The sequence below is a fragment of the Drosophila bipectinata genome, chromosome 3L (assembly GCF_030179905.1).
Source record: "Drosophila bipectinata strain 14024-0381.07 chromosome 3L, DbipHiC1v2, whole genome shotgun sequence".
In the NCBI taxonomy this organism is placed as follows: Eukaryota; Metazoa; Arthropoda; class Insecta; order Diptera; family Drosophilidae; genus Drosophila; species Drosophila bipectinata.
The window spans coordinates 27,753,909-27,776,844 of NC_091738.1; the positions used below are offsets into that span (position 1 = coordinate 27,753,909).

Here is a 22,936-nt window from a genome sequence, read left to right on the forward strand (position 1 = left end):
ACACTTTTGACCAAAATTATAATACCCTCTGCAAGGGTATAAAAATGTTAATGCTAAACCGTCAGCCAACTAATAAAGATTATTTAAAAATTTTTTTTTTTAATTTTATGGGGCTGCAGTTTTTTATTAGCGTAAGGCACAATATTTTACTATTCTTGTCTTTCTTTCTTTCTTTTTTTTTTTTTTTTATTTTTTAATACACAAAGAAAAATTCATGCAGACTTAGAAAAACTGTGTAAATAAAAGTGCTCACTTACATGGTTCTTTTACGATGGGCGCCAGATAATATAAATTGGTTTGTGTAATAATGTTTGATATATGATGTTGTTGGTTATCCCTCGCTGCAGTCGGTGATGCTGCAGACGCCGGAGATATTTGTAAGATAATTACCCCTGGCGGTTGCCGGGGGAGGTTGCTACTCCTTGTAGGTAGTGGTTGAGATCCCTGGCGGTTGCCGAGGGAAGATCCGCTCTGTGACGGGAGTTATGATGGGAGCACTTGCTCCGTTGCCACGGCCCTTGAGCCGCGGTGACCAATTCAACAAATGAATTTACAAATTAACGGCAGTGCCGGAGATTGGTTTTATGGTGCTCTTTATTGTATGAGACTCTGACACAAACTGAAACTTAAAGCTAACAAAAAGTATTTCATAGCGGCCACGCAAATGTGCAGTGCTTGCCGCTATGCATGGGCTTCCGGCCAGACGCTATGTCAGCAGTTTGGCCAGAGCGAGCTCTTAAATAATCGGACATTGCCGCTGCTTGGTTAACTTCAGTTAACTTATATTCTTTATAAGGTCGGAGATGTCTCCTTCACTGCGCTGCAAATTTTTGACCAAAATTATAATACACTCTGCCATGTCAAGCATCGCCATGTCAAAATATATATGTCAAGTAGTATATGTCTTAAGCCAGCTGTGCCTTAAGCAGCTCTGCGTTGTCAATGCTTTTAAATTTTTTTTTTAATTTAACTTTTTTATGAACTTATATGCATATTTTATTTATTTTAGGAGAGACAAAAAAATTTTATTAAAGCTATTTCAAAAGGATTTAAGGAATCAAATATTCCACATATTGTAGTCCTTTGGCGGCGAGACGATAAACACTTAAAATACGAATGGATTTTTGGGGTTGCCAAAGGCAACAGCTCTGCTACGGGAATTTTAGCAAATTCAACAAAACATGAAGTTTCTCGTACAGTAAGAAGGTTGCTAAAATCATCAGAAAGTTTTAATTATGAAGCAGTTGTACAGGTAAGGTACTTAATTAATAATAATTTTTTAATATCCCCGTTTTCTTTTTAGAAGCTGTTCAACGAGCATAGTGAAGGAAAATTATCTATGTGGCTATCTCGAATAATATATTTAATCGATTCAATATCAGATCAGGTGGAAAACGAACATTTACTTGCTGCTTTATCCCTGTTGGGAACTATTGCATTAATGTTAGCCGTTGGGTACTTATTAATGTATTTCGTACGAATAGAAGAAGACAATCTTAGGGCGCAGGGATTTATTTTAAGTTATCAAGGTAAGTAGAAAGCTGTAGATATAAATAATAGATTAGGTTTACCCAGATCCGGAAAAACTCGATTTTACTAGAATTTTACGGTGTTTTCTTTCCGTTGCGAAATGATTGCTGTAAGCCATTACTGTTTTTTGTTGGGAAAACCGCGTCGGCAATGCTCACAAAAACAAGCTCAAAACAAGCTTGGTTAATCTAACACCAGTATCATCACATCACAATGCAAGTGAAACTTCTTATGGGAGGGTTTTGAAATCTTGATCGGCAACCTTTTTGGTGACGCTTGCTCTAACGTAGTAAGTAAGAGTGAGAGGCCTCCGGGAATCGAGCGAGAGTGAGACGGATTACCATACGTCTCGTCTGTCGGGCGAGAGTGAGAGCCCTTCGCATATCGTGCGAGAGTGAAAAGGAAGACTTTCTGTCTTTCATGTCATTCTCTGCGTTCAGGCGGCGTCGCGATCCCGTGTCTTTATTACTTAAATCGAAAGTTTTGTGCAAATATGCCGAAGTCGGGTTCAGAAAATACAAAAACGTGGCCGGAGAAAAAAAGGGGGAGAGAAGGAATGGATCAGAATAGAAAACGGGGAAAAAAAATAGAACTGAAATTAAACGAGATAGCAGGGAACGAAGGCAAACACGTGCTAACCTCTTACCTGACAGTGTGAACGATAGTGTAAATAATTCAGAGAATGAACTATTATCAACGACTTCGACTCATCCTTCTCCTGATTGTGATGTACATAGTGGTGATCGAATACAATATTCAGACTTTAATAAGTTTAAAACTTCAAATAAGAACATTCACCGTGATTTTATAAAAAATCCATTCGGTTTTACGTGTTGTGTATGTGATAGATCATGGTTTAACAAGAAAGCAAAGCTAACTTCGGGCGGAGCCGAAGTTGATATACCCTTGCAGCTAAAACCGGATATATATCGCAAACATCGGATATAGTTGGCCGATCCTTATGATTACATCATAATAAAACCAATTAATTACAATAAAAAATCTAAAAAAAGTCCCAAGCTTCTATCTTAAAAAATACGAAAGTTGATATTTCTACCAAATACCATTTCCGATCGTTCAGATATATGGCAGCTATAAGATATAGTCAACCGATCGTTATGAAATTTGGTAGATCGGATTAACTGACCAAAAATATAATCTGTACCAAGTTCCAGCTTTCTATCTTCAAAAACACGAAAGTTGGGTCATTTCCGATCATTCAGTTATATGGCAGCTATAAGATATAGTCGGCCGATCCTTATGAAATTTGGCATGTCGTAATGTTTTTTGTGTAGCTTTTGTGTCAAATTTGAACTCTCTAACTCTAAAAACACCAAAGTTATACCATTTCCGATCAATCAGTTATATGGCATCTATAGGATATAGTCGGCCGATCCCGGCCGTTCCGACTTATATACTGCAAAAGAAAGAAGGGTGTGTGCAAAGTTTCAAGTTGATAGCTTTAAAACTGAGAGACTAGTTCGCGTAGAAACAGACAGACAGACGGACAGACGGACGTGCTCATATCAACTCAGGAGGTGATCCTGATCAAGAATATATATACTTTATAGGGTCGGAGATGTCTCCTTCACTGCGTTGCACACTTTTGGACTTTTGGAATACTGAATTAATGGCAAGGGTATAAAAATGACATAAGGATTTTTCATAAAAAATGAAAAAGAAGATTCCAAGCCATTAATTCAGTTCTTGCAACAGAAATGGTCATTGGAAATGAAAAAATTCACCATGCTACCATCGAGGCAGTTTTCTCACGTTACGTCGAAAATTTGGAGTCAAGAGTCTTCATTACCTATTTTAGTTACCACAAACCTATCACTTCGTTCATGAAGAGTCTACCAGAGAATGAAGGTGACGCTGATTGAGATTAAATTCATCATATTCATACTAATATTATTGTATCTTGAAAAAGTATAATTATTATGATGAATAAATTAATACTTACTATCAAGAAGTGTTTGACACGTAATTAAAATGATTCCTCTCCCTCTAAACATGGAAAATTAAATAATCGTTGCCGATCCAATCATTCAGTTTCACTTCCATCGCGTGTCTTCATAACACACCATTCTTTTTTGCCTTGTCTCTCTTTCATTTTATGGGACGTCTGGACCTGTCCTGCTCAATGTTTTTATCATTGTTAACATCTCTCGTTAGCGACTGTTGAAAATGTGTTGGGATGTCGTGCTAGTCTTGTTAGTAGTTAATCTTCTAACTTCAGCGCTGACTAGGGATGCCCAGTTATTGTTACTGACAAAGATAAAATAAAATATAACGCGAGCTAAGGCTTCGGAGTTAGTTAATAATAAGTTATTTGTGTGTGAGTTTTTCGAATATTATTTATTAATCATTTGTTTCGCACAAACCCGTTATGGTTAGTGTTACTGGCAAAGATAGAATAAATATAACGCGAGCAAAAGCTGCGGAGTTCTACTTAAGACTAAATTAAAATACTACCCGGGCTGTACTTCGAAGCCTTCGTTGGGCTGCGGCGCAGTTGCCCAGTTGCAGTGTCAGCATTCCGTATCCGGCCAGCAACGATCACTTGTTGCGCAAGTGCCCGAGCCGGTCCGCGGACAGTTGCCCTTGGAATGCCTAGTCAGCACCTCTTCCGTTACGCGTGCGGGCCACCGGATCCGGTGTGCAATTTGACACTTTTCCTAAATTCTGCCGGGTGTTAACTTCTCCCTCCTTTAAATGGTCGTCGTCCCGGCGACCCACTCGTTTTCGATTTCTTGCGGCGATTTGCCTTTAGGTGATATTTGCCAATGCGCAGGATTCTATTATGGCGTTGAACCAGGTAGACTGTTATTCTCTTACATACGAGCTTAGGATTAGGAAATTTAATGTGAAAGTGCAGAATGTCAGAATTTTGAAAAACGCTTATGCTAGATACTTCTAATATTTCTACCAAACTAATATTAATATTAAAAGGTTATTTGTCTCTGAATTCGCTTACGTCGGCACCATCTAGAATAGCTGGGCTTACAATATTTAATTTTGCAAGTTTAAGCCTAGCAAAAAAAATGACTAGCCTAGTCTGTAAAATGATTTCCAACAAGTGTGTTTCTTTATTTGTTTCGTATTTCTGAATCTGATTTATTGCATTAGCGACGTTCTTGAAATTTTATATATAATTCTGTCTGACCTTCATTTGCCCTCGTTAACCGGTTCTGATTAAATCTTACCTGCTCCCAATCACTAAAGTCAGGCGTACCTGCAATAACCTTGAGAGCCGTACCAATTAAATTAATACTTCTAGTGGCCCTGTGGTGGAACCTAAGGGTGGTCACCAACTTACGAATATGTCTAAGGTCCGTTGCTATAACTGGTGTTCTGTGGTCATCTGTTAATGTCTTCGTCATTGCCTCTGTCTGGTCTGCGTTCGAGTAATCGTTAAGTCTTAATGTCGCGTCCCTCCTAACAGCCGTTAGTATGAAAATTAAAAAATATTTCTGTAACTTAGAAAGAATAAAGAAAGGAACAAAGGGGTAGGTCAAAATCTTGTGAGGATGATTAACGTAGATTGTCCTTGTGGACCACCCTCCCTTTAATAAGGACCGTGGTCCCAGGTCTGCATCAATAACCTCTTCCGAGCACAGTGACGTAAGCTTATTCCCCAGGCGTTTCTTTGCAATGGAACAGATTTTGCAGTTTGATGCCACATCTGTTGCTAGTCGGAACATTTTTGGAAAAAAATAGTCCCTTAGGACTTGTTTCACATTTTCCAGGGCTGCTCGAAGCGCTCTATTGTGTTCGGTTACCATGATCTCTTTCTGTTCGGTTCCGTCCGTTATGTCCTGTACAAAGCTTTTTGAATGTCTGAACGTAGTGTTCGGGAATAGCTTCACGAGTTTGTGTTGAATAAATACGAGGATTGGCAGAGAGCAATATATTGCGTTTACCACTTCGGCATTAACCACCTCTTGTAAGGTATTCAGTAGGTTACCGCGGTCATTTATTTTTATTATGTGTCTAACCTTGATTTTAAACAGAATGAACGTGTCTACGGAGGAGCTGTTACTCTCTTCAATTGTTATTTGATTCCTGGAACAGTTAACCGGTGTGTCCGTTGTAGCTATGGTATACGTTAGCGATTCCTCGCTATGTATGGTAGCCATATCGGAGTCCTGTTCTTCCTCTAAAGCGTTAACGTTTTGACAATGGGACAACGCGTCAGCGACAAAGTTTTCATTGCCAGTTTTATAAATCACCTTTGCACTGTGGTCGTCAATAATTTCTTTCCAGCGCTTTAGTTTAGCGTTAGGATTTTTATCAGAGACGTCGTAAGTGAGTTGCTGGTGGTCGGTAAAGATCTGTAAAGTTTTACTCCATAAAAATAATTGCGGAGGTTTTGTAGTGCCCAGACTATGGCGAGGAGTTCCCGCTCGTTGGTCGCATAGTTCTTTTCGTTATTGTAACAAAATTTTATTCGTATTCTTTTATCATTGTAATTGGGCGACCATCCTGCGATAGAACTGCCCCTAGGCCGAAACCTGACGCGTCCGTTGTTAGATCGAACGGTTTCATATAGTCTGGATGGGAAAGTAAAACCGTCTGGATGGATGCTAGGATTTCTCTTAGTCTGCAGAATGTTTCCATCTATTCCTTGTTCATTTCAATGCTTATTTTTCTTGATTGGTATTTGCTTATCTTACCGTTTTCGCCCTTAAGAATGCTAGTAAGAGGCCTTGCAATTGCTGCAAAATTCTTAACAAAGCATTTGTAGTAGCTAGCCAACCCTATGAAAGATCTCAGCTCGAAAAGGGTCTTTGGCTGGGGAAATTGCTTGATGGCCCTGACCTTTTCGGGTGATGTCCGCAAGCCTCCTTCCGTCACTATGAATCCAAAGTATTCAACGCTCTTTTTGAAGAACTTTGATTTTTCTTGAGATACTTTCAAACCTGCTTCGGAAAGTTTTCCTAGGACCCATCATATGTCATTTAGATGGTCCTCTTTCGTCTTTGAGTATATTATGACATCGTCGACATAAACATAGCATATCTTTGAAATTCCATCTCGTAGGACATCGTCGATAGCTCTTTGCAAAATGCTCGGAGAATTTTTCAGCCCAAATGGTAATCTGCAGAATTCGTATTTACCATTGTTTATTGAGAAAGCCGTCAGCTCTATTTGGTGGAAGCCGGCTTTGAGGTCGAGTGTTGTGAAAAACTTTGACTCGCCCAGGTTCGACAATATTGTCGTAATCGCAGGGATAGGGTATCTATCGTCTACGGTTTTTTCGTTTAGCTTTCTAAAGTCGATAACGAGTCGCTTCTTCTTGACCCCGTTCTGGTCGGTTTCTTTTTGTCAACAACTCACGTTGGGTTATTATAAGGAGACTTGGATGGCCTTATTACGCCGTCCGCTAGAAGTTGTTTAACCTCTGCGTTGACGAACTCAGTTACACCCATCGGGTGCGGGTACGACTTCGAGTACACAGGCTCCCCATTTGTTTTTAATTGTAGCAACAGTTTTTATATTTAAAGGAAGTGCTTCGTCTGGATCAGCGAAGGCTTTGTAATTTTCCCCCATCATTTTGTCGAAGGCAGCTTTTACTGCGGGGGGAACGTCCTCGTCATCTATTTTGATAAAGTTGACATATTCTGCCTTAGCGAACTGGATCTTCTTGGATCCATTATTAGTGTGGAAAATATTTGCAGTAAAATCGAGTTTCGCATTCACTTGTTTAAGCAAGTCAAGACCGATAATACCGTCAAAATCTTTCAGAACTTTGCGAACGAAAAATGGTGATTTAATATTAAATATGGATTTGTATCAATATGGAAATGAATATACATTTCTTCTCGATTTTTGTAAAGACGTGGATTGACTTTACGTTAAATGGGGTGTCCACAGCCACGACGCCTTTCAGCCCCGGGAGTGGAGTAATATAATTTTTTGAGGTACCTGTATCGATTAAAAGCTTTATTTCCCTTACTGCCAGCGTACGCGTAATGTACGGGAGAAGAGACTTTACCCCTAAAAAATTAATAGAGTCCTCTGCATTTTGAGTCCTCTTTTGCATTGCCCACAAATTTCGGCTTTGTTCTTGGTCTGTGGACCAATTCTTCCAGCCCGCTTGTCGCTGGTTGTTTGGTTTACTCACTTTTTCCTCGCTGTGTCGAGCAAAACTAGCCGCAAAAACACTTCTTTCGTTGCTTGATTCGGCTTCTTGGGCCAAAGCCAATGCCGATGGCAAATCTTGTGGTTGCCCGGGAAATACGGCCATCTTTAATGATTTTTTTAGGCCGGATACGAACGCCCTCAGGGCGTCGTTCCTGTATTTTTGGTTAAGAACGGCTACTGCGTTAGGGTCGTGGGTCATAATAATTTTATTTGTTAGAAGCGTTAGCTTCCGTTCTACTTCATCGTAGTATTTAAGTAAGGGCAAATCTCCTTGCCTTAATAAACTTAATTCTTGTTGAATTACATGTACCGGAGTTTTATCCGCATAAGTGAAATCTAAACGTGCCAGTATGGCATGGAAATTTAACACTGTATTGTATGAAGACAATGCAGCGGACGCTGGTTCTCTTATTTTGTTTCTGAGGATTGCGACTGTTTGATAGAATCGACTGCTTTCCTCGTAAGGCTCCTCCAGGAGACGTAATTCTCCTGTTTCCCTTTAAATTCTGGGACGGATTTTACTATATCTAGCGGTTCGGAACATTCTATTCCTGGTACAATTTTGATCTCCTGATACGTTTTGATATCTGGAGTTTTGATTTTTAATGAGTTTATTTCTGCCATCAATGTGACTACCTTCTCATCAAATTCTCTTTGTTGCCTTTCGAGTGCGCCTTTCATAGCGTTCTCGATGGCTAGAAGCTGCTTATGAGACATTTCTATTGTTTGACTGGAAAATTCAGAGGTTCTAGTTTCAAGAACGCTCACTCGAACGAGGGTGTTAGTTGCGGCCCTACTGGTTGATGGATAAAAGTCCTCTTGATGAGCCCTTGACCCCCGAGATTTTCTATATTCTTCTAAAAGTTCTTCGTCCGACGACGCGAAGTTTCCCGTGGACATGGGTCAAAATTAATAATAAAAATTGCTGCGGGTTTTTATCAAAATTTAAAATATTTTGTTATATTTTTTTTTTTTTAATTGTAGTGTATTTTTTGTAATATTTTGCTCGTTTTTATTACAAAAAAAATTCTCAGTGCACTTTTTTATGAATAGTAAAAATGAGTTAGCTGCGCAAATGCTTTTATTCGTACTCAAATTTCAGAAAAAAATTTATTTCTTCTTCTTTTCTCTTTATTTCTTCAGATTTCAGAGAGAAAAACTTATATTATATTTTTACTTATATTTTAAATTAGTTTTTCCTATTGTTTTTTATTTTTAAAAAAAAGGTTAAAAAGGGAAAGGGTAAAAAAGATTTTTAAGAGGAGAAAAGAAAAAAAAACAAAATATAAATATTTTATCTTTATACCCTTGCAGAGGGTATTATAATTTTGGTCAAAAGTGTGCAACGCAGTGAAGGAGACATCTCCGACCCTATAAAGTATATATATTCTTGATCAGGATCGCCTCCTGAGTTGATATGAGCATGTCCGTCTGTCCGTCTGTCTGTCTGTCCGTCTGTCTGTTTCTACGCGAACTAGTCTCTCAGTTTTAAAGCTATCGACTTGAAACTTTGCACACACCCCCCTTTCCTTTGCACGCAGTATATAAGTCGGAACGGCTGGGATCGGCCGACTATATCTTATAGCTGCCATATAACTGATTGATCGGAAATGGTATAACTTTGTTGTTTTTAGAGTTAGAGAGTTCGAATTTGACATGAGAGCTAATTTTGGCAAAATAATACAAATTACATGCCAAATTTCATAAGGATCGGCTGACTATATCTTATAGCTGCCATATAACTGAACGATCGGAAATGACCCAACTTTCGTGTTTTTGAAGAAAGAAAACTGGAACTTGGTACAGATTATATTTTTGGTCAGTTAATCCGATCTACCAAATTTCATAACGATCGGTTGACTATATCTTATAGCTGCCATATATCTGAACGATCGGAAATGGTATTTGGTAGAAATATCAACTTTCGTATTTTTTAAGATAGAATCTTGGGACTTTTTTTTAGATTTTTTATTGTAATTAATTGGTTTTATTATGATGTAATCATAAGGATCGGCCAACTATATCCGATGTTCGCGATATATATCCGGTTTTAGCTGCAAGGGTATATCAACTTCGGCTCCGCCCGAAGTTAGCTTTGCTTTCTTGTTTATTAATCATTTGTTTCGCACAAACCCGTTAAGGTTAGTGTTACTGACAAAGATAGAATAAATATAACGCGAGCAAAAGCTGCGGAGTTATACTTAAGACTAAATTAAAATACTACCTTGGCTGTACTGCGAAGCCTTCGTTGGGCTGCGGCGCAGTTGCCCTGTTGCAGTGTCAGCATTCCGTATCCGACCAGCAACGATCACTTGTTGCGCAAGTGCCCGAGCCGGTCCGCGGACAGTTGCCCTTGGAATGCCTAGTCAGCACCTCTTTCGTTACGCGTGCGGGCCACCGGATCCGGTGTGCAATTTGACACTTTTCCTAAATTCTGCCTGCGCGTGTTAACTTTTATTAGTAGTTCTACCCTCAGCTTCAGGGTTGACTTTCGTCCAATCAACCAGTAAAGCTGCCGCAGCTTTTCCTGTACTTGCTTTCGTTTGTGCAGTAGATGGGTCCTCCATGTTTGACGCCTATCCAACGTCATTCCCAAGTATTTAGGGGTTGAGTTAGGTGGTATGGCAGTGCTACTTAAATACAACCAATATTTGTTCTACACTTTTTCAAAAATCCTTAAGATTACGTACAAAAAAAAAATTATAACAAACTTTTTAAATTAAAAGATGCATAACTTTATAGCCAAAGAAGATGTTTAAAGATGTTTTTTTTCGTTGGGGCGGGATTTTTAATAACCTTGCAGAGGCTATTATAATTTTGGCCAAAAGTGTGCATCGCAGTAAAGGAGACATCTCTGAACCTATAAAGTACATATATTCTTGATCAGGATCACCTCCTAAGTTGATATGAGCATATCCATCTGTCTGTTTCTGCGCAAACTTCGCCCGTTTGTCTGTTTATACCAGTGGGGGGCAAAACCCACACATGTTTAAAATTTGAGTGTATGCGTAGCATTCACTGAGCGAAAATAAACGTAGTTTTTTATTTCATTTTTCGTTAATTCAAAAGTTGGAATGGGCACTAAAATAGTGCATTTCCAACCCAATTTCTGAGACAATTTTTCTCAACGGAAAAATTTTGATTTTTAAGTTTGGGCTGTCAAATGTCAAATGAGAAAAGAGAGAGCTTCTAAAAAAAATTGATTCTGCGCTACGGCAGAATTTCCTACCCTATGCACGCCTGCTATGGAAAATGAGAGTGTGCCTCCACTGGTTTATACGCAAACTAGTCTCTCAGTGTTAAAGCTATCTTGAAACTTGGCACACATCCGACTATATCTTATAGTTGCCATATAACTGATCGATCGGAAATGGTATTTGGTAAAAATACCAACTTTGGTATTTTTTGAAGATAGAAGCTTGAACAGTTTTTTTTTTTTTTAGTTTCAATTGTAATAAAGTTTTACATATATTACATTACATTATGATGGTTACATTATGATATTCTCATAAGGGTCGACCAACTATATCCGATGTTTGCGATATATTAACTGCAAGGGTAACTCCTTTCTTGTTTTTTCTTTTTTAAATTTTTGGTTTTTTCTTTTTTACAATATTCTATCTATTTTTTCTTTACTATTGTCCTAATAACAAATATAAATATATATTTTATATTCTATCTTAAGTTCCTTCTAGGAACCTAGTGGGTTTAGAGGGGCTATCTAATCTTAGTTTCTAAATCCTAGTTTAGTGAGGCTATCTAATGATCACCTTTTTAGTATCAGCTGTGTGGCACACCGATGCTCCATTGATGGCGTAGGTGGCGGCTTGCTTCCCACACTTGTAGTCTCTGCTGCTGATGTCCGGGGCCTTGTGGATGGAGTGGAGTGGATGAGTGACTGGCCCCGCATCGCCCTTTCAACCTAGCCAAACCTATTGCAATGTATATAGAATCTCACATACAACGTCATTTGCAGTTTAAGTAATACGACGTAATATTATATCATTAGTTCTAATCCACAAAACACGATACGATACGATATAAAACACGATATAAACGATATAAAACATGTTTACATAAATCAACTAAATACAAAATATCACAAACACATAAATAATTTTGAAACTTTGAAAAGTATTCTACATACCTTGATGTATATTTCCATACCTAAGATTAAAAATATACAACATATATTAATAGTTATAAAGTAACAAACTTTGGCCACGGGGAAGAGAAAAAATTTTGAGCAAGATAACCTGGCACAACCAGATGACCAAAAAACCAAGGGTAGTCATAAAAATATTTTAATAATGATGCGACACTTTTTTGACGGAAATTTGAAAAAAAAATTCAAATTTTAACAAAATAATTTTGGATTTTATGCCACAAAATTGGTGTCTCCACTCAATGTGCAGTGGTCCTGGGCAGTCGTTTGAGTAGGCTTTTTCCTAAGTATTTCGGTAGCGGGTCGGGATATGGAGGTTTTAAAATTTGATTTATTATAAAGTTCTTGTAAAGTTGTTTTTAAGAAGTCGAGTTTTTCTTGTAGTTTTTGGGCAGTTCAACAGTTGTTTGAGAAGGCTTTTTCCTATTTAGGTAGCGGGTTGGGATATGGAGGTTTTAAAATTTGATTTATTATAAAGTTCTTGTAAAGTTGTTTTTACGAAGTCGAGTTTTTCTTGTAGTTTTTGGGCAGTTCAACAGGGCGCTAATCTTTGATTTCTATTTTTGTCCACGCCCCCGCGTTTAGCCATACCTCCATCTTTATTCACTCACTTTTTTTTTAGTTCTCAGTTTTCTTCCAGTTGAAATGTAATAATTGCTCTCATTACTATTATTATTAAAAATAATCTGTTATCCTAGATTATTATAACTAAAAGTAAAGATAAATAAAGTTAAAAGAGATTGCAAAATTTTAGATTAAATTTCATCTAGGAAGAGTTCAAAGAATAATAAATGGAAAAACGAGTTGTAATTTTTACAAATAAGGTGAAACGGATCGTGTGTAAATTATTTAATTGTCTAGGCCGGCTGGTGGTTCCTCCGTGGCAGGGGTAGGCCGGTTGGTTGAATATCCGTGGGGGCCGGCAGTAGGTTACTGCCGCTGGTTGAGTAGTGGTGACCACCAAGGATGGCAGCCACTGGAGAGTCGGGTGGTCGCTTCGACTCCCTTCCTTCTTCCGAAGTTTACGATGGGAGATACTTATCTCCGTTGTAACGGCCCTTAGGGCACGATAACCAAATTCAATAATCACAATAAATGTAACGGCAAGGGCCGGAGTTTTATAACGGAGCTAGTTCTCTTTATTTCATATCCAAATTGATAAGTGATATCCAGATTGATAAGTGATTAATATTAATAAAGGAAATAAGAATTGGCTTGCTCAGCCTAAGCTGGGAGTTGGTTGTTAACTACTCCCCCCTTAAATTAGACGCCGTCCTCGGTGACAGCCAGTTCGTCGATGGACTTTTGTAGCTGGGCTGCCTCTCGTTTGCACCTGCAGTGTTGTTGTAGCAGGACCAAGCCGCATAGTGTGAGGCTGACGGCAACTCCTGCGGCGAACCAAATCCTCGGGGAACCTCCAGCCGAAACGTCATCTCAGAGCTCCTGCATTAAACGCAGGTTATGCTTATTCATCCGCTGTAGCAGTCGCAGACTCAGTATGTGATCGTGTCCCGTGATGTTAATTAAGGGAGAGGCCGCAATACCCGGGCTCATATTCACTGAGTAGTTGAGGTTCAAATATACGGAGTCGTTGATCAACGCCTTTCTCTCGAAGGTGATGAGGTGGGTCCTTACTTTGGTTGTTGTGGGACCGTTATCGATGGTAATCCTCGTTAGTTTCTCAGTAACATGGTATGGTAGTGTGCGACAGGGAAGAGCAGGACTTTTTTACAAATACGCTTAACTCTAGGATACTGGACTATAACGTGGACAAGAACATTATTTTGAAAAATTTTAATCTTTGATACATCCATAAGGCTAACTATTGGGACCTCCGTGAGCTGTTTGTGATTGTGATTAAAAATAGTAGGATTGATGATATTATTTTTAGCAAGCGTGATGGTGATCATACAATTTTGGATTTCTGATATTAACATTCTATTCCTGGCAAGGAGCCCATCCCTCTTCTCCCTAAGGATCTTATTTACTGTGTCTGTGAGTAGCTTGATGTGTTTCTGTGTCTCTGTCTTAGTTATAACCTGTCTATTATTAGCCTCGATAAGCGACGCTTGATTGGTGTTAATTCTACTTAGATCGTCCGCGTCGGGTGTACCCGCCACGACCTTAAGGACTGAGCCCAAAAAATCAAGGCTCCTGGCCATTCTATGGTGTATCTTAAGTTCCTCCAAAAGGTTTTGGGCATGCTCAATGTCCACTTCCAGCAGCTTCCTCATATGGGACTGTGGGAACAGTTCCAGCATTCTGACTGTGGAGTCAATTATGCTGGCAAACTCCGACAGATTTGTCAAGTGCCTGACCAGGTCGTACTGTTCCCATATTAAAACATTACCATCTAGCACCGGGATGTATTTAGCGTGCGAGAAATCGGTGATTCTCGCGCTCGCGGTGGACAGCAGTATGATGGATATAATGGCGAGCCTGTGGGAATTATAGCAAAGATTGGGTTTTAATATAAGGGCGAATGGGGCAGGTGGATTGCCTACCTAATGTTGTCGTTATGGACCACCCTCCCCCTAATGAGAACAGATGTTCCCAGATCTGCTTCTACACGCTCTTCTGAATAAAGCGGTGTCAATTTGTACTCTAATCTTTTGATGTTGCGAAGGTGTACTCTTTCACCGACTTCGAAGACTCTGTTTTGCCTGGAAGGATTAACCCTGTCTAGGTTGGATTGTTGTGCTTTGTCAATCTTGGCTTTAATTGCCAGCTTCATCTCATCGCTGCTGGCGTGGATGACCTCTACCGGCCTAGACTCTGTGACCGAATGTAGCTCCGTGTTGTATTCTATAGTAGACCTCAATATTGGTTCCACAGTATCCTCAATTTTTTTTAATCAATTTTGAGGCATCTGGCAATTTCCGCCAGGGTACTGTGAAATCTCTCAACTTGGCCATTAGAGCTACTGTGTAGCGGTCGAGCATTGACAACGTCGATGCTGTATTGGTTTTTCAGCAATGATGTGATTGTCTTCGAGTTAAAAGAGGCCTCATTGTCGCAGTATATGGTCTTGGTGTTACGGTAAAAATTTACTAATTGAAGAATAGGTGCTTGTACATCTATTATTGCCCTAGAAATCAAGGGCTGTACGATAGCAAATTTGAAAAATTTATCAATGCAAGTTAAGAAAATTTTTTTGTCGGCCGAAAAAATGTCGATATGCAACATTTCCCCAACGTTTGATGGGATGGCGTAGTTCCCAATTCCTGTTTCTTGTGATGGCGGTGGTATTTGGCTTTATTGCAGACCTTGCAATTTGCATTTGCAAATTCCTGCCCCAAGGCATGTTGGATGCGAGCCAGGGTAGGGAAATCACAGTGAATCGCGTTCACAACGTTGGCGTTGTTGATCTCTTTAACGGATTCAATAAGCAATTCATTGTTATTAAAATTGATGATATGGCGAGTTCTATTTCCGAAGACTAAATCCGAAATCCGAAATTTCCGAAATCTCGCCGAAGCGAGTTTTTGCAAAATAATTTCTTCCAAAATAAGATTTCCAAAATATATCTTCCAAAATAATTTGGTTTCTAAAGCAGTTAAGAGGTTTGTCTGTGGTCTCTATGGTGTATGAGAGCGAAAGCTCACTATGCACCGTGGCCGCGTCAGACTGGGCCTCAGCCTCTAAGTTATTGAGGTGGTCGGCCATGGACTCCCTTTAAAAAAATAGGGCCTACGAATAAGGGATGCAGGGCCGCCATTTGGTTTTCGATTTCTAAAAAAAAATTTTATTGTGTACTTTAAATATAATATAATAAAACCTCATTTACAAATTTTCGATTAGCTGTTTTTATTTGGCCAAAAAAAATTAGAGAAAATCCGCTTTTTTTTTACTGTTACTCATATGTCCCCCCTTAAGTCAAACGGTGATTTAAAATCAGGTTATGTCAATATGACATGTTCGGATGCCAAAATGTTACGACGGTGATCGAATGCATTTCGCTGGGTTTCATTAAACCTGACAGCTACTTTTTTCGACATATTCTTGATGACCGTCCCGTTTTCCCTTTTGAGGATGCCGGTCAGAGGTCTAGCAATAGACGCAAAGTTTTTTACAAAGCTTCTGTAATAGCTCGCCAGGCCTAGGAAAGACCTGAGGCTAAACAGATTTTTTGGTTCCGGGAACTTTTATTGCCCTAACCTTTTCTGGGTCTGTTTTTGTTCCTCCTCTGGTGACAATGAACCCTAGGAACTCAACGCTTTCTTTAAAGAACTTTGTTTTTTCCCATCGAGTAGGCGCTTAAGCACCGTGTTAATATGCTTGACATGTTCCGTTTCATTTTCGGAAAAGATGATAACGTCGTCAACGTAGACGTAGCATATTTTGCCGATTTCTTCCCGCTGCACATCGTCGATGGCTCTTTGGAAAATACTCCCTGCGTTTTTTCCCCTGCATACCCTGACTTTAGGTCTAGGGTGGTAAAGAATTTGGCTTTTCCCAAGTTCGCTAAAATCATGGGTATGCTCGGCATGGGGTAGCAATCGGCGACTGTTCGCTCGTTCAGCTTCCTGAAGTCGATTACTAATCGCTTCTTCTTACTGCCATTATCATCAGTCCCTTTTTTATACCCTTGCAGAGGGTATTATAATTTTGTCCAAAAGTGTGCAACGCAGTGAAGGAGACATCTCCGACCCTATAAAGTATATATATTCTTGATCAGGATCACCTCCTGAGTTGATATGAGCATGTCCGTCTGTCCGTCTGTCCGTCTGTCCGTCTGTCTGTTTCTACGCAAACTAGTCTCTCAGTTTTAAAGCTATCGTCTTGAAACTTTGCACACACCCTTCTTTCCTTTGCACGCAGTATATAAGTCGGAACGGCCGGGATCGGCCGACTATATCCTATAGCTTCCATATAACTGATTGATCGGAAATGGTATAACTTTGGTGTTTTTAGAGTTAGAGAGTTCAAATTTGACATGAGAGCTATTTTTGGCAAAATAATACGACATGCCAAATTTCATAAGGATCGGCCGACTATATCTTATAGCTGCCATATAACTGAACGATCGGAAATGACCCAACTTTCGTGTTTTTGAAGATAGAAAGCTGGAACTTGGTACAGATTCTATTTTTGGTCAGTCAATCCGATCTACCAAATTTCATAACGATCGGTTGACTATATCTTATAGCTGACATATAACTGAACGATCGGAAATGGTATTTGGTAGAAATATCAACTTTCGAATTTTTGAAGATAGAAGCTTGGGACTTTTTTTTAGATTCTTTATTGTAATTAATTGGTTTTATTATGATGTAATCATAAGGATCGGCCAACTATATCCGATGTTTGCGATATATATCCGGTTATAGCTGCAAGGGTATATAAACTTCGGCTCCGCCCGAAGTTAGCTTTGCTTTCTTGTTGTTAATTGTTTTTGTCAAATTTTTTCATTGTTTACAAAGTCGGCTGCCCCCATAGGATAGGGGTATAACTTGGAGTAGACAGGTTCGTCACTCGTAGTTCGTATAGTAGCGATGACCGATGTATTGAAGGTGAGCGCCTCGTTAGAGGTCGAAAACACCTTAATTCTTTTCAGAATAAATTTTTTGAATTCGGCTTTAGCCGAACTTGGAACCACTATGTCATCGATTTTTGTGAAGTTGACATTTTGACAGTCAAAAAATTTGAGCTTTTCAGTGACGTTTGCGTATTTTATTACGCTGTTGCCTAGGTCCAATGCTACTCCTGCTCGCGATAGCGGATCGAAGCCTATTATAGCATCAAACGTGCTCAATGTATCCAAGAGGAAAAAATGGGACGTGTAGTCCAAAAATGTGCATTATGCACTTGTTTTTGACATCACTGGAGCCGTGAATAGAGCTCACAGTAAAGGGGGTTTCGTTCGGCATTACGTTTCTTAGCTCCCATCGGTGTCGATGAATTTCGAATTTTTATTGATTTGCCAGCCAACTGTCGTTCGACGAACGGCAGTCGGGAACGCTCCCTAAAAAATGGAGAAGGTCGTTAAGCTCGGCGGAGTCGCTATCTTCCTCAATGGTGGCAACCTCAGCCTCAGCTGTGGTGGCATAACCTGTTACCTCCTGTTGGGGTTGGGCTATATTTTTGACGCGTTGGCGTCTTTGGCCCGATTGACGCTGGGACGAGTTTTGCCTTTTGTAATTGTTGTTACTTTGAGGCTTTCCCCAACTTGTTTCTTGTCTGAATTTAGCCGTTGAGGGGTCTATCTCCATGGGCTGAACTTTATTCTGGTCTAAGGGTTTAGGATCCCTGCGCTTTGGCCAGGGATTGTCCTCATGAGGTTTACTTTGATTTTGCTTAGGAACGAAGTGCGAATTTTTATCCTCACCTCTCTATTGCTTTCCCTGACCCTCATTATTATTCCTATTGAATGCATGAAGGGCGTATTCCCTAACCTCCTTTTTAGGAGGTAAGGAAATTTTTCCGTAGCACTCTTAGGGACGTTTTATCCGCATAAGTGCAATCTAGTCTGGCTAGAATTGCATCGAAGTTTAGCACTGTATTGTGGGACGTGAGTAGTGACCGAGCGGGACCGCAAATTTTGTTTTTATTGATGACAACGGCCTCGAAGTGTGCCTCGCTGCCGTCGTATTTCTTGAATACTTCATAGGCATCTGATGCAGCCTGCCTCCACGAAACGTACTCATCGTGGCTTCCACTGAACGTCGGCCGAGATTTTACTATGTCCATCTATGTCTTGACATCGCATCTTACTGCAGGGTCCGGTACCACTCTTTTATAGACCTCCACCCGCGGCGCTTGCACTGACAGCGCGCTAACCTGTGTTCTAACCGCTTCTAATTCTGTGGCGAAATCGATTCTTAAAGGCTCTTCCTGTTCGCTAAGAGCGGCGCTGACAGCATTTGCGACAAGCGCTTGGATCATTTCTGCCTTCATTTCTGGTTTATCTATGTCCCTAACTTCGGGGCGAAATCTTACTTCTTCGCTATCGTCGCTATCAATTTCCTGTTTTACTTCTCTATACTCCCAACTCATTGGCAGTTAAAGGGCGCGGGGTAGATACGAGGTATTTGACGAATTTAATTTAGCGAAAAAATTTAGCGAAAAATAATGAATCGTCACCTAAAACACAAAAATGTTTGATTAATTTGTCCCAAAAACAAAATTAAAATACAGAACGGTGACAACAAGTATAGGTCAATTCGACTAGGTGTATTATTAGCACAGACACACTAGATAACTTTAGTACAAAATTCAATAAAAGCACAGTGGATAAAATTGTACTGCCGCTGGTTGAGTAGTGGTGACCACCAAGGTTGGCAGCCACTGGAGAGTCGGGTGGTCGCTTCGACTCCCTTCCTTTTTCCGAAGTTTACGATGGGAGATACTTATCTCCGTTGTAACGGCCCTTAGGGCACGATAACCAAATTCAATAATCACAATAAATGTAACGGCAAGGGCCGGAGTTTTATAATCGAGCTAGTGCTCTTTATTTCAAATCCAAATTAAAACTAAAACTTAAGATTTAACAAAAGCTCATGCATAGCCGGAGGCCCGTCACCGTGAGTACGAGACGATGTGAGGCACACTGCGATTTAACGGCATAACCTTACACCTTGAGATGCTAAGTAAGAGGAGATTGTTTGAACACCACGAGAAGACTTCGTTAAGGTCTAATTGCACCTGTAAATTAAATGACGGGGCGAGTGACGGCGAGTCGGTTCTAATGTTTATGTCTGGCTTAGGCCATGGAAAATTTATGAGAATGTTTACAAGTAGAGCTTGATGTATAGTCTGGATTATCTTTTGGGGATCCTCAGAAACGAGAGATGGAAAATTAGGAGACAAGATAAGAAATGGCATGACGCATTCACTAGGGGCTACTGCGTTTTGCAAATAATGTTGACATTGCCTATTTGGTGAGGCAATTTATGAGTTGGATAACACTCCCCTTTCTAAATTAAAGCGTCCCGATTAAAATGATGGTGAAGTCTTGGAGTTTAATTGAGCAGCTAATTCCGCTACGATTATTTCTTCATGCGGGATTTCTTGATCAGACAAATTATTTGTTTTTAAAATATTTCTAAGCCGTGGTTTAATGGTTTTACAATATTTTCCTAATTTAGAAATTAATAACCAAGTTATAAATGTTGAAATTAATGTGATTACAATTAATTTTAGTGGTATTCTAGTTTGTTTAATTTGAATAAAAGGATATAGGGTATTTATGTTATCAAATGATAGTTCCGAATTGTTAGATATTACATATTCGGATATTTCAAAATTATTATATATGTGGGCTGTAATATATTCTAATATTTTATTATCTACGTTTTTATATGATATATTATTAATTATTAAAAGTGAAACATGTATTTTCTTTGCTTAAAACATAATAATTATTAAATAGTTCTTTTTTGAAATTATTTATTTCATAATAAGTGTTGTCGCATTTTGGTACCTGATTGCTTAACAGTAATTTTCCGTCATTATGAGAAATAGCTTTTGCATAGTACGTATCGAATTTATTTTTTATAATGGGATATTTTAAATGGATTACAAATAATTCTTTGTGCAAAGCAACTTTCAATAACAATTTATTATTTGTTGCTTGTTGGTGTTATCAATAAATTCATTAATTTTATTTTCAATTGTTACTACATCATCATGGTCCATGGTCCATTTTAAAACCGTTCCCAATTCATTAATACCTATCTTAGATCTTGTTGGCAATAATTGTTATAGAATTAAATCTATAACAAAGCTTTTTAAAGCTTTTTTAAATTATATGAAATTTCCCAATAAAACTTATCATTTTTAGTATTCTTTATGTAGTTAAACTCTGTGCTCACAATTTATTTATAGAAACTAATGTTGGTAACATTACATGTTGTTTATTATTACTTTATTACACTGTTTTTCCTTAAATACCTGTTTTTTATATCTTGGTTTTTATTTGTTTCTTTCCCCATATTTTTTTTTCATAAACTATTTCTCCTACTTATAGTTTTTTTTGTCTTTTTGTCTTTGTTGCTAGCATAACTGTTTGAGCTTGTTGGAGAATGTTTGGTATATTCTCATGGTTTATTTGGTTGTATAGTATGTCCAATGGCTTTTCATTGGTAACTGAAGGAATGCTTTGATTTTATTTTTGAGCTGCTCTTATGTTTATAATCTGTTAGATTGTATTCATCTTTGATACATCTGGCAATCTCTGTGAGTTTTGAATGTGCCATTTCAATTGGACCATTGGAAGTGGATCTTGGATCTTGGATCTGCAAAGTGTATTGTGAGTTCACTTCTACTTATAAATAAACGAAATTGCGCAGATTTGAAACTTGGTTCGTTGTCTGTCATAACGGTTTTGGCTAATGGATAATGTTGTAAAATTTCTATTACTTTGTTTTCAATATTTAACTTATTTTATATATCTTTGACTGTTAAGAATTTTGAATAAGTGTCAATACATGTAAAAAAAAACTTTTTTATCTTCGTAAAATGCATCAATATAAAGATTTTCACCTTCACTATTTGGAGTTGTTGCTTCACCTATCGGAATTTCTACTGGGTGTGTGCAATATTTATTTTGGTTACAAATGGCGCAATTTTTTATATATTCTTTTAATTTTATAAATAATTTTAGCCAATAATAAAGTCTAGACTCTAGATATTTGTTTGTAATTTTCGTCCAATCCTCTATGGGCGCCACAATGAGTCTCTTGAATAATAATTGCCTTGTCTTCCTTAGAAAACTACGTCTTGTACAAAAATTCTTGTAAATAGGAATTTGTTTCCGAAATTTTCTTTTAATGGTTTTTGCAATATGTAAAGGTGTTGCAGAGTACAGTGCAGGCCCATGGTTATATTTGGTGAAATATATTATTTTAGTATCGTTACCAAATTCTGCGGAGTAGTTTAGTTTCTTCGATTACATTTTCAAAGTTGCTTTCTGCAAAATAATTTCATCTGAACTATCCTCTGATATATCTACGTCTGGCAAATTGTTAATTTGGACTCTGGTTTGTAATCAATTGTTGGTGTAAAACTTTGTACATATGAATAAATACCAACTTTTCATGTCTACATTTGGGTTTTTGTCAGATATTGAATATGCTAATGGCTGGTGACCATATAAGTAGTTTCTTAGGTTTTTTAATGCCCAAGCAATTGCTAATCATTCTTTTTTGTTTGTGGCGTATGCTTGTTCTGTTTTATTGAGGGTTTTTGGTATAAAGGTTATAGGCTTACCCTCTTGTGACAAGACTGCTTCTAATGCTATATTTGAGCGTCTGTTGTAAGAATTCATTTTTTACTATAATCTGGTTGTACTAATTCAAGTTGATAAGTAAGGTTTTGCTTAAGTTCATTAAATGCTTCTACAGCTGGTTCGTGCTACTGTACCGACATTTTTTTCGACATATTTTAAGATATTTTACCATTATGGCGTCCTAAATAAATAGTGAGTGACTTTGCTATGTAAGCATAATTACGGGCAAACTTTCTATAATAACTTGTTAGGCCAAGGAAGCTCCTAAGCTCTGTGTCGATCTTAATCCCAATTTTTTTAAGTAGATTATAACCGATTAACAAGTCAGTTTCTAAACCCTCGATTTCATAAAAAAAATATATTTAAGGATGTAGTCTCATGTGCCGGCCTACTTTTTAGAGGTTATTTCAAAAATTTTTTTTTTTAATAAAAAATAATGCGATCGTTTCAATTTTCAAATATGTTTTTATAAGCATCATAAACTATTTGAAAATATTTCGTTTAATTTATTCTTGTGTAGTTTAATACACTTTAAAGCATGCCAAAGTATGCATATAAAAAAAAAAGATAGGTCCCTGGCGCAGGTGATTTCGACTGCTAGAGTCATCCGAAACAAAAAATTAGAATAGATTATTGTTTTGTAAGCTAATGGCTCTGTCCCGTACTAGAATGAAATATTTTCATCAATAAACAACAAAATGGCGAACTCACAAAACAAAAAACAAAAAATTAAAAAAAATTAAAAAAATTTATCTTAAATTAATGATAAAAAAAAAACTAATCATTAAAAATAAATGATTCTAGTACGGGACAGAGGTGTTACTTTTTAGAACAACATATCCAAATTTCAGCTAGATCGGTACCAT

The 22,936-nt window shown here is 38.2% G+C and overlaps 1 protein-coding gene across 1 annotated transcript in view; it reads left to right on the forward strand.

Annotated features, from left to right (window-relative positions):
* The window catches only part of l(3)80Fg (dnaJ homolog subfamily C member 16 l(3)80Fg), a 260,296-nt gene that overhangs the window by 134,974 nt on the left and 102,386 nt on the right, over positions 1 to 22,936 (forward strand). Inside the window, exons 7-8 of the mRNA XM_043210124.2 lie at positions 1,010 to 1,252; positions 1,304 to 1,529. Coding sequence (XP_043066059.1) covers positions 1,010 to 1,252; positions 1,304 to 1,529 — 469 coding nt within the window. The remainder of the gene's footprint in view (positions 1 to 1,009; positions 1,253 to 1,303; positions 1,530 to 22,936) is intronic.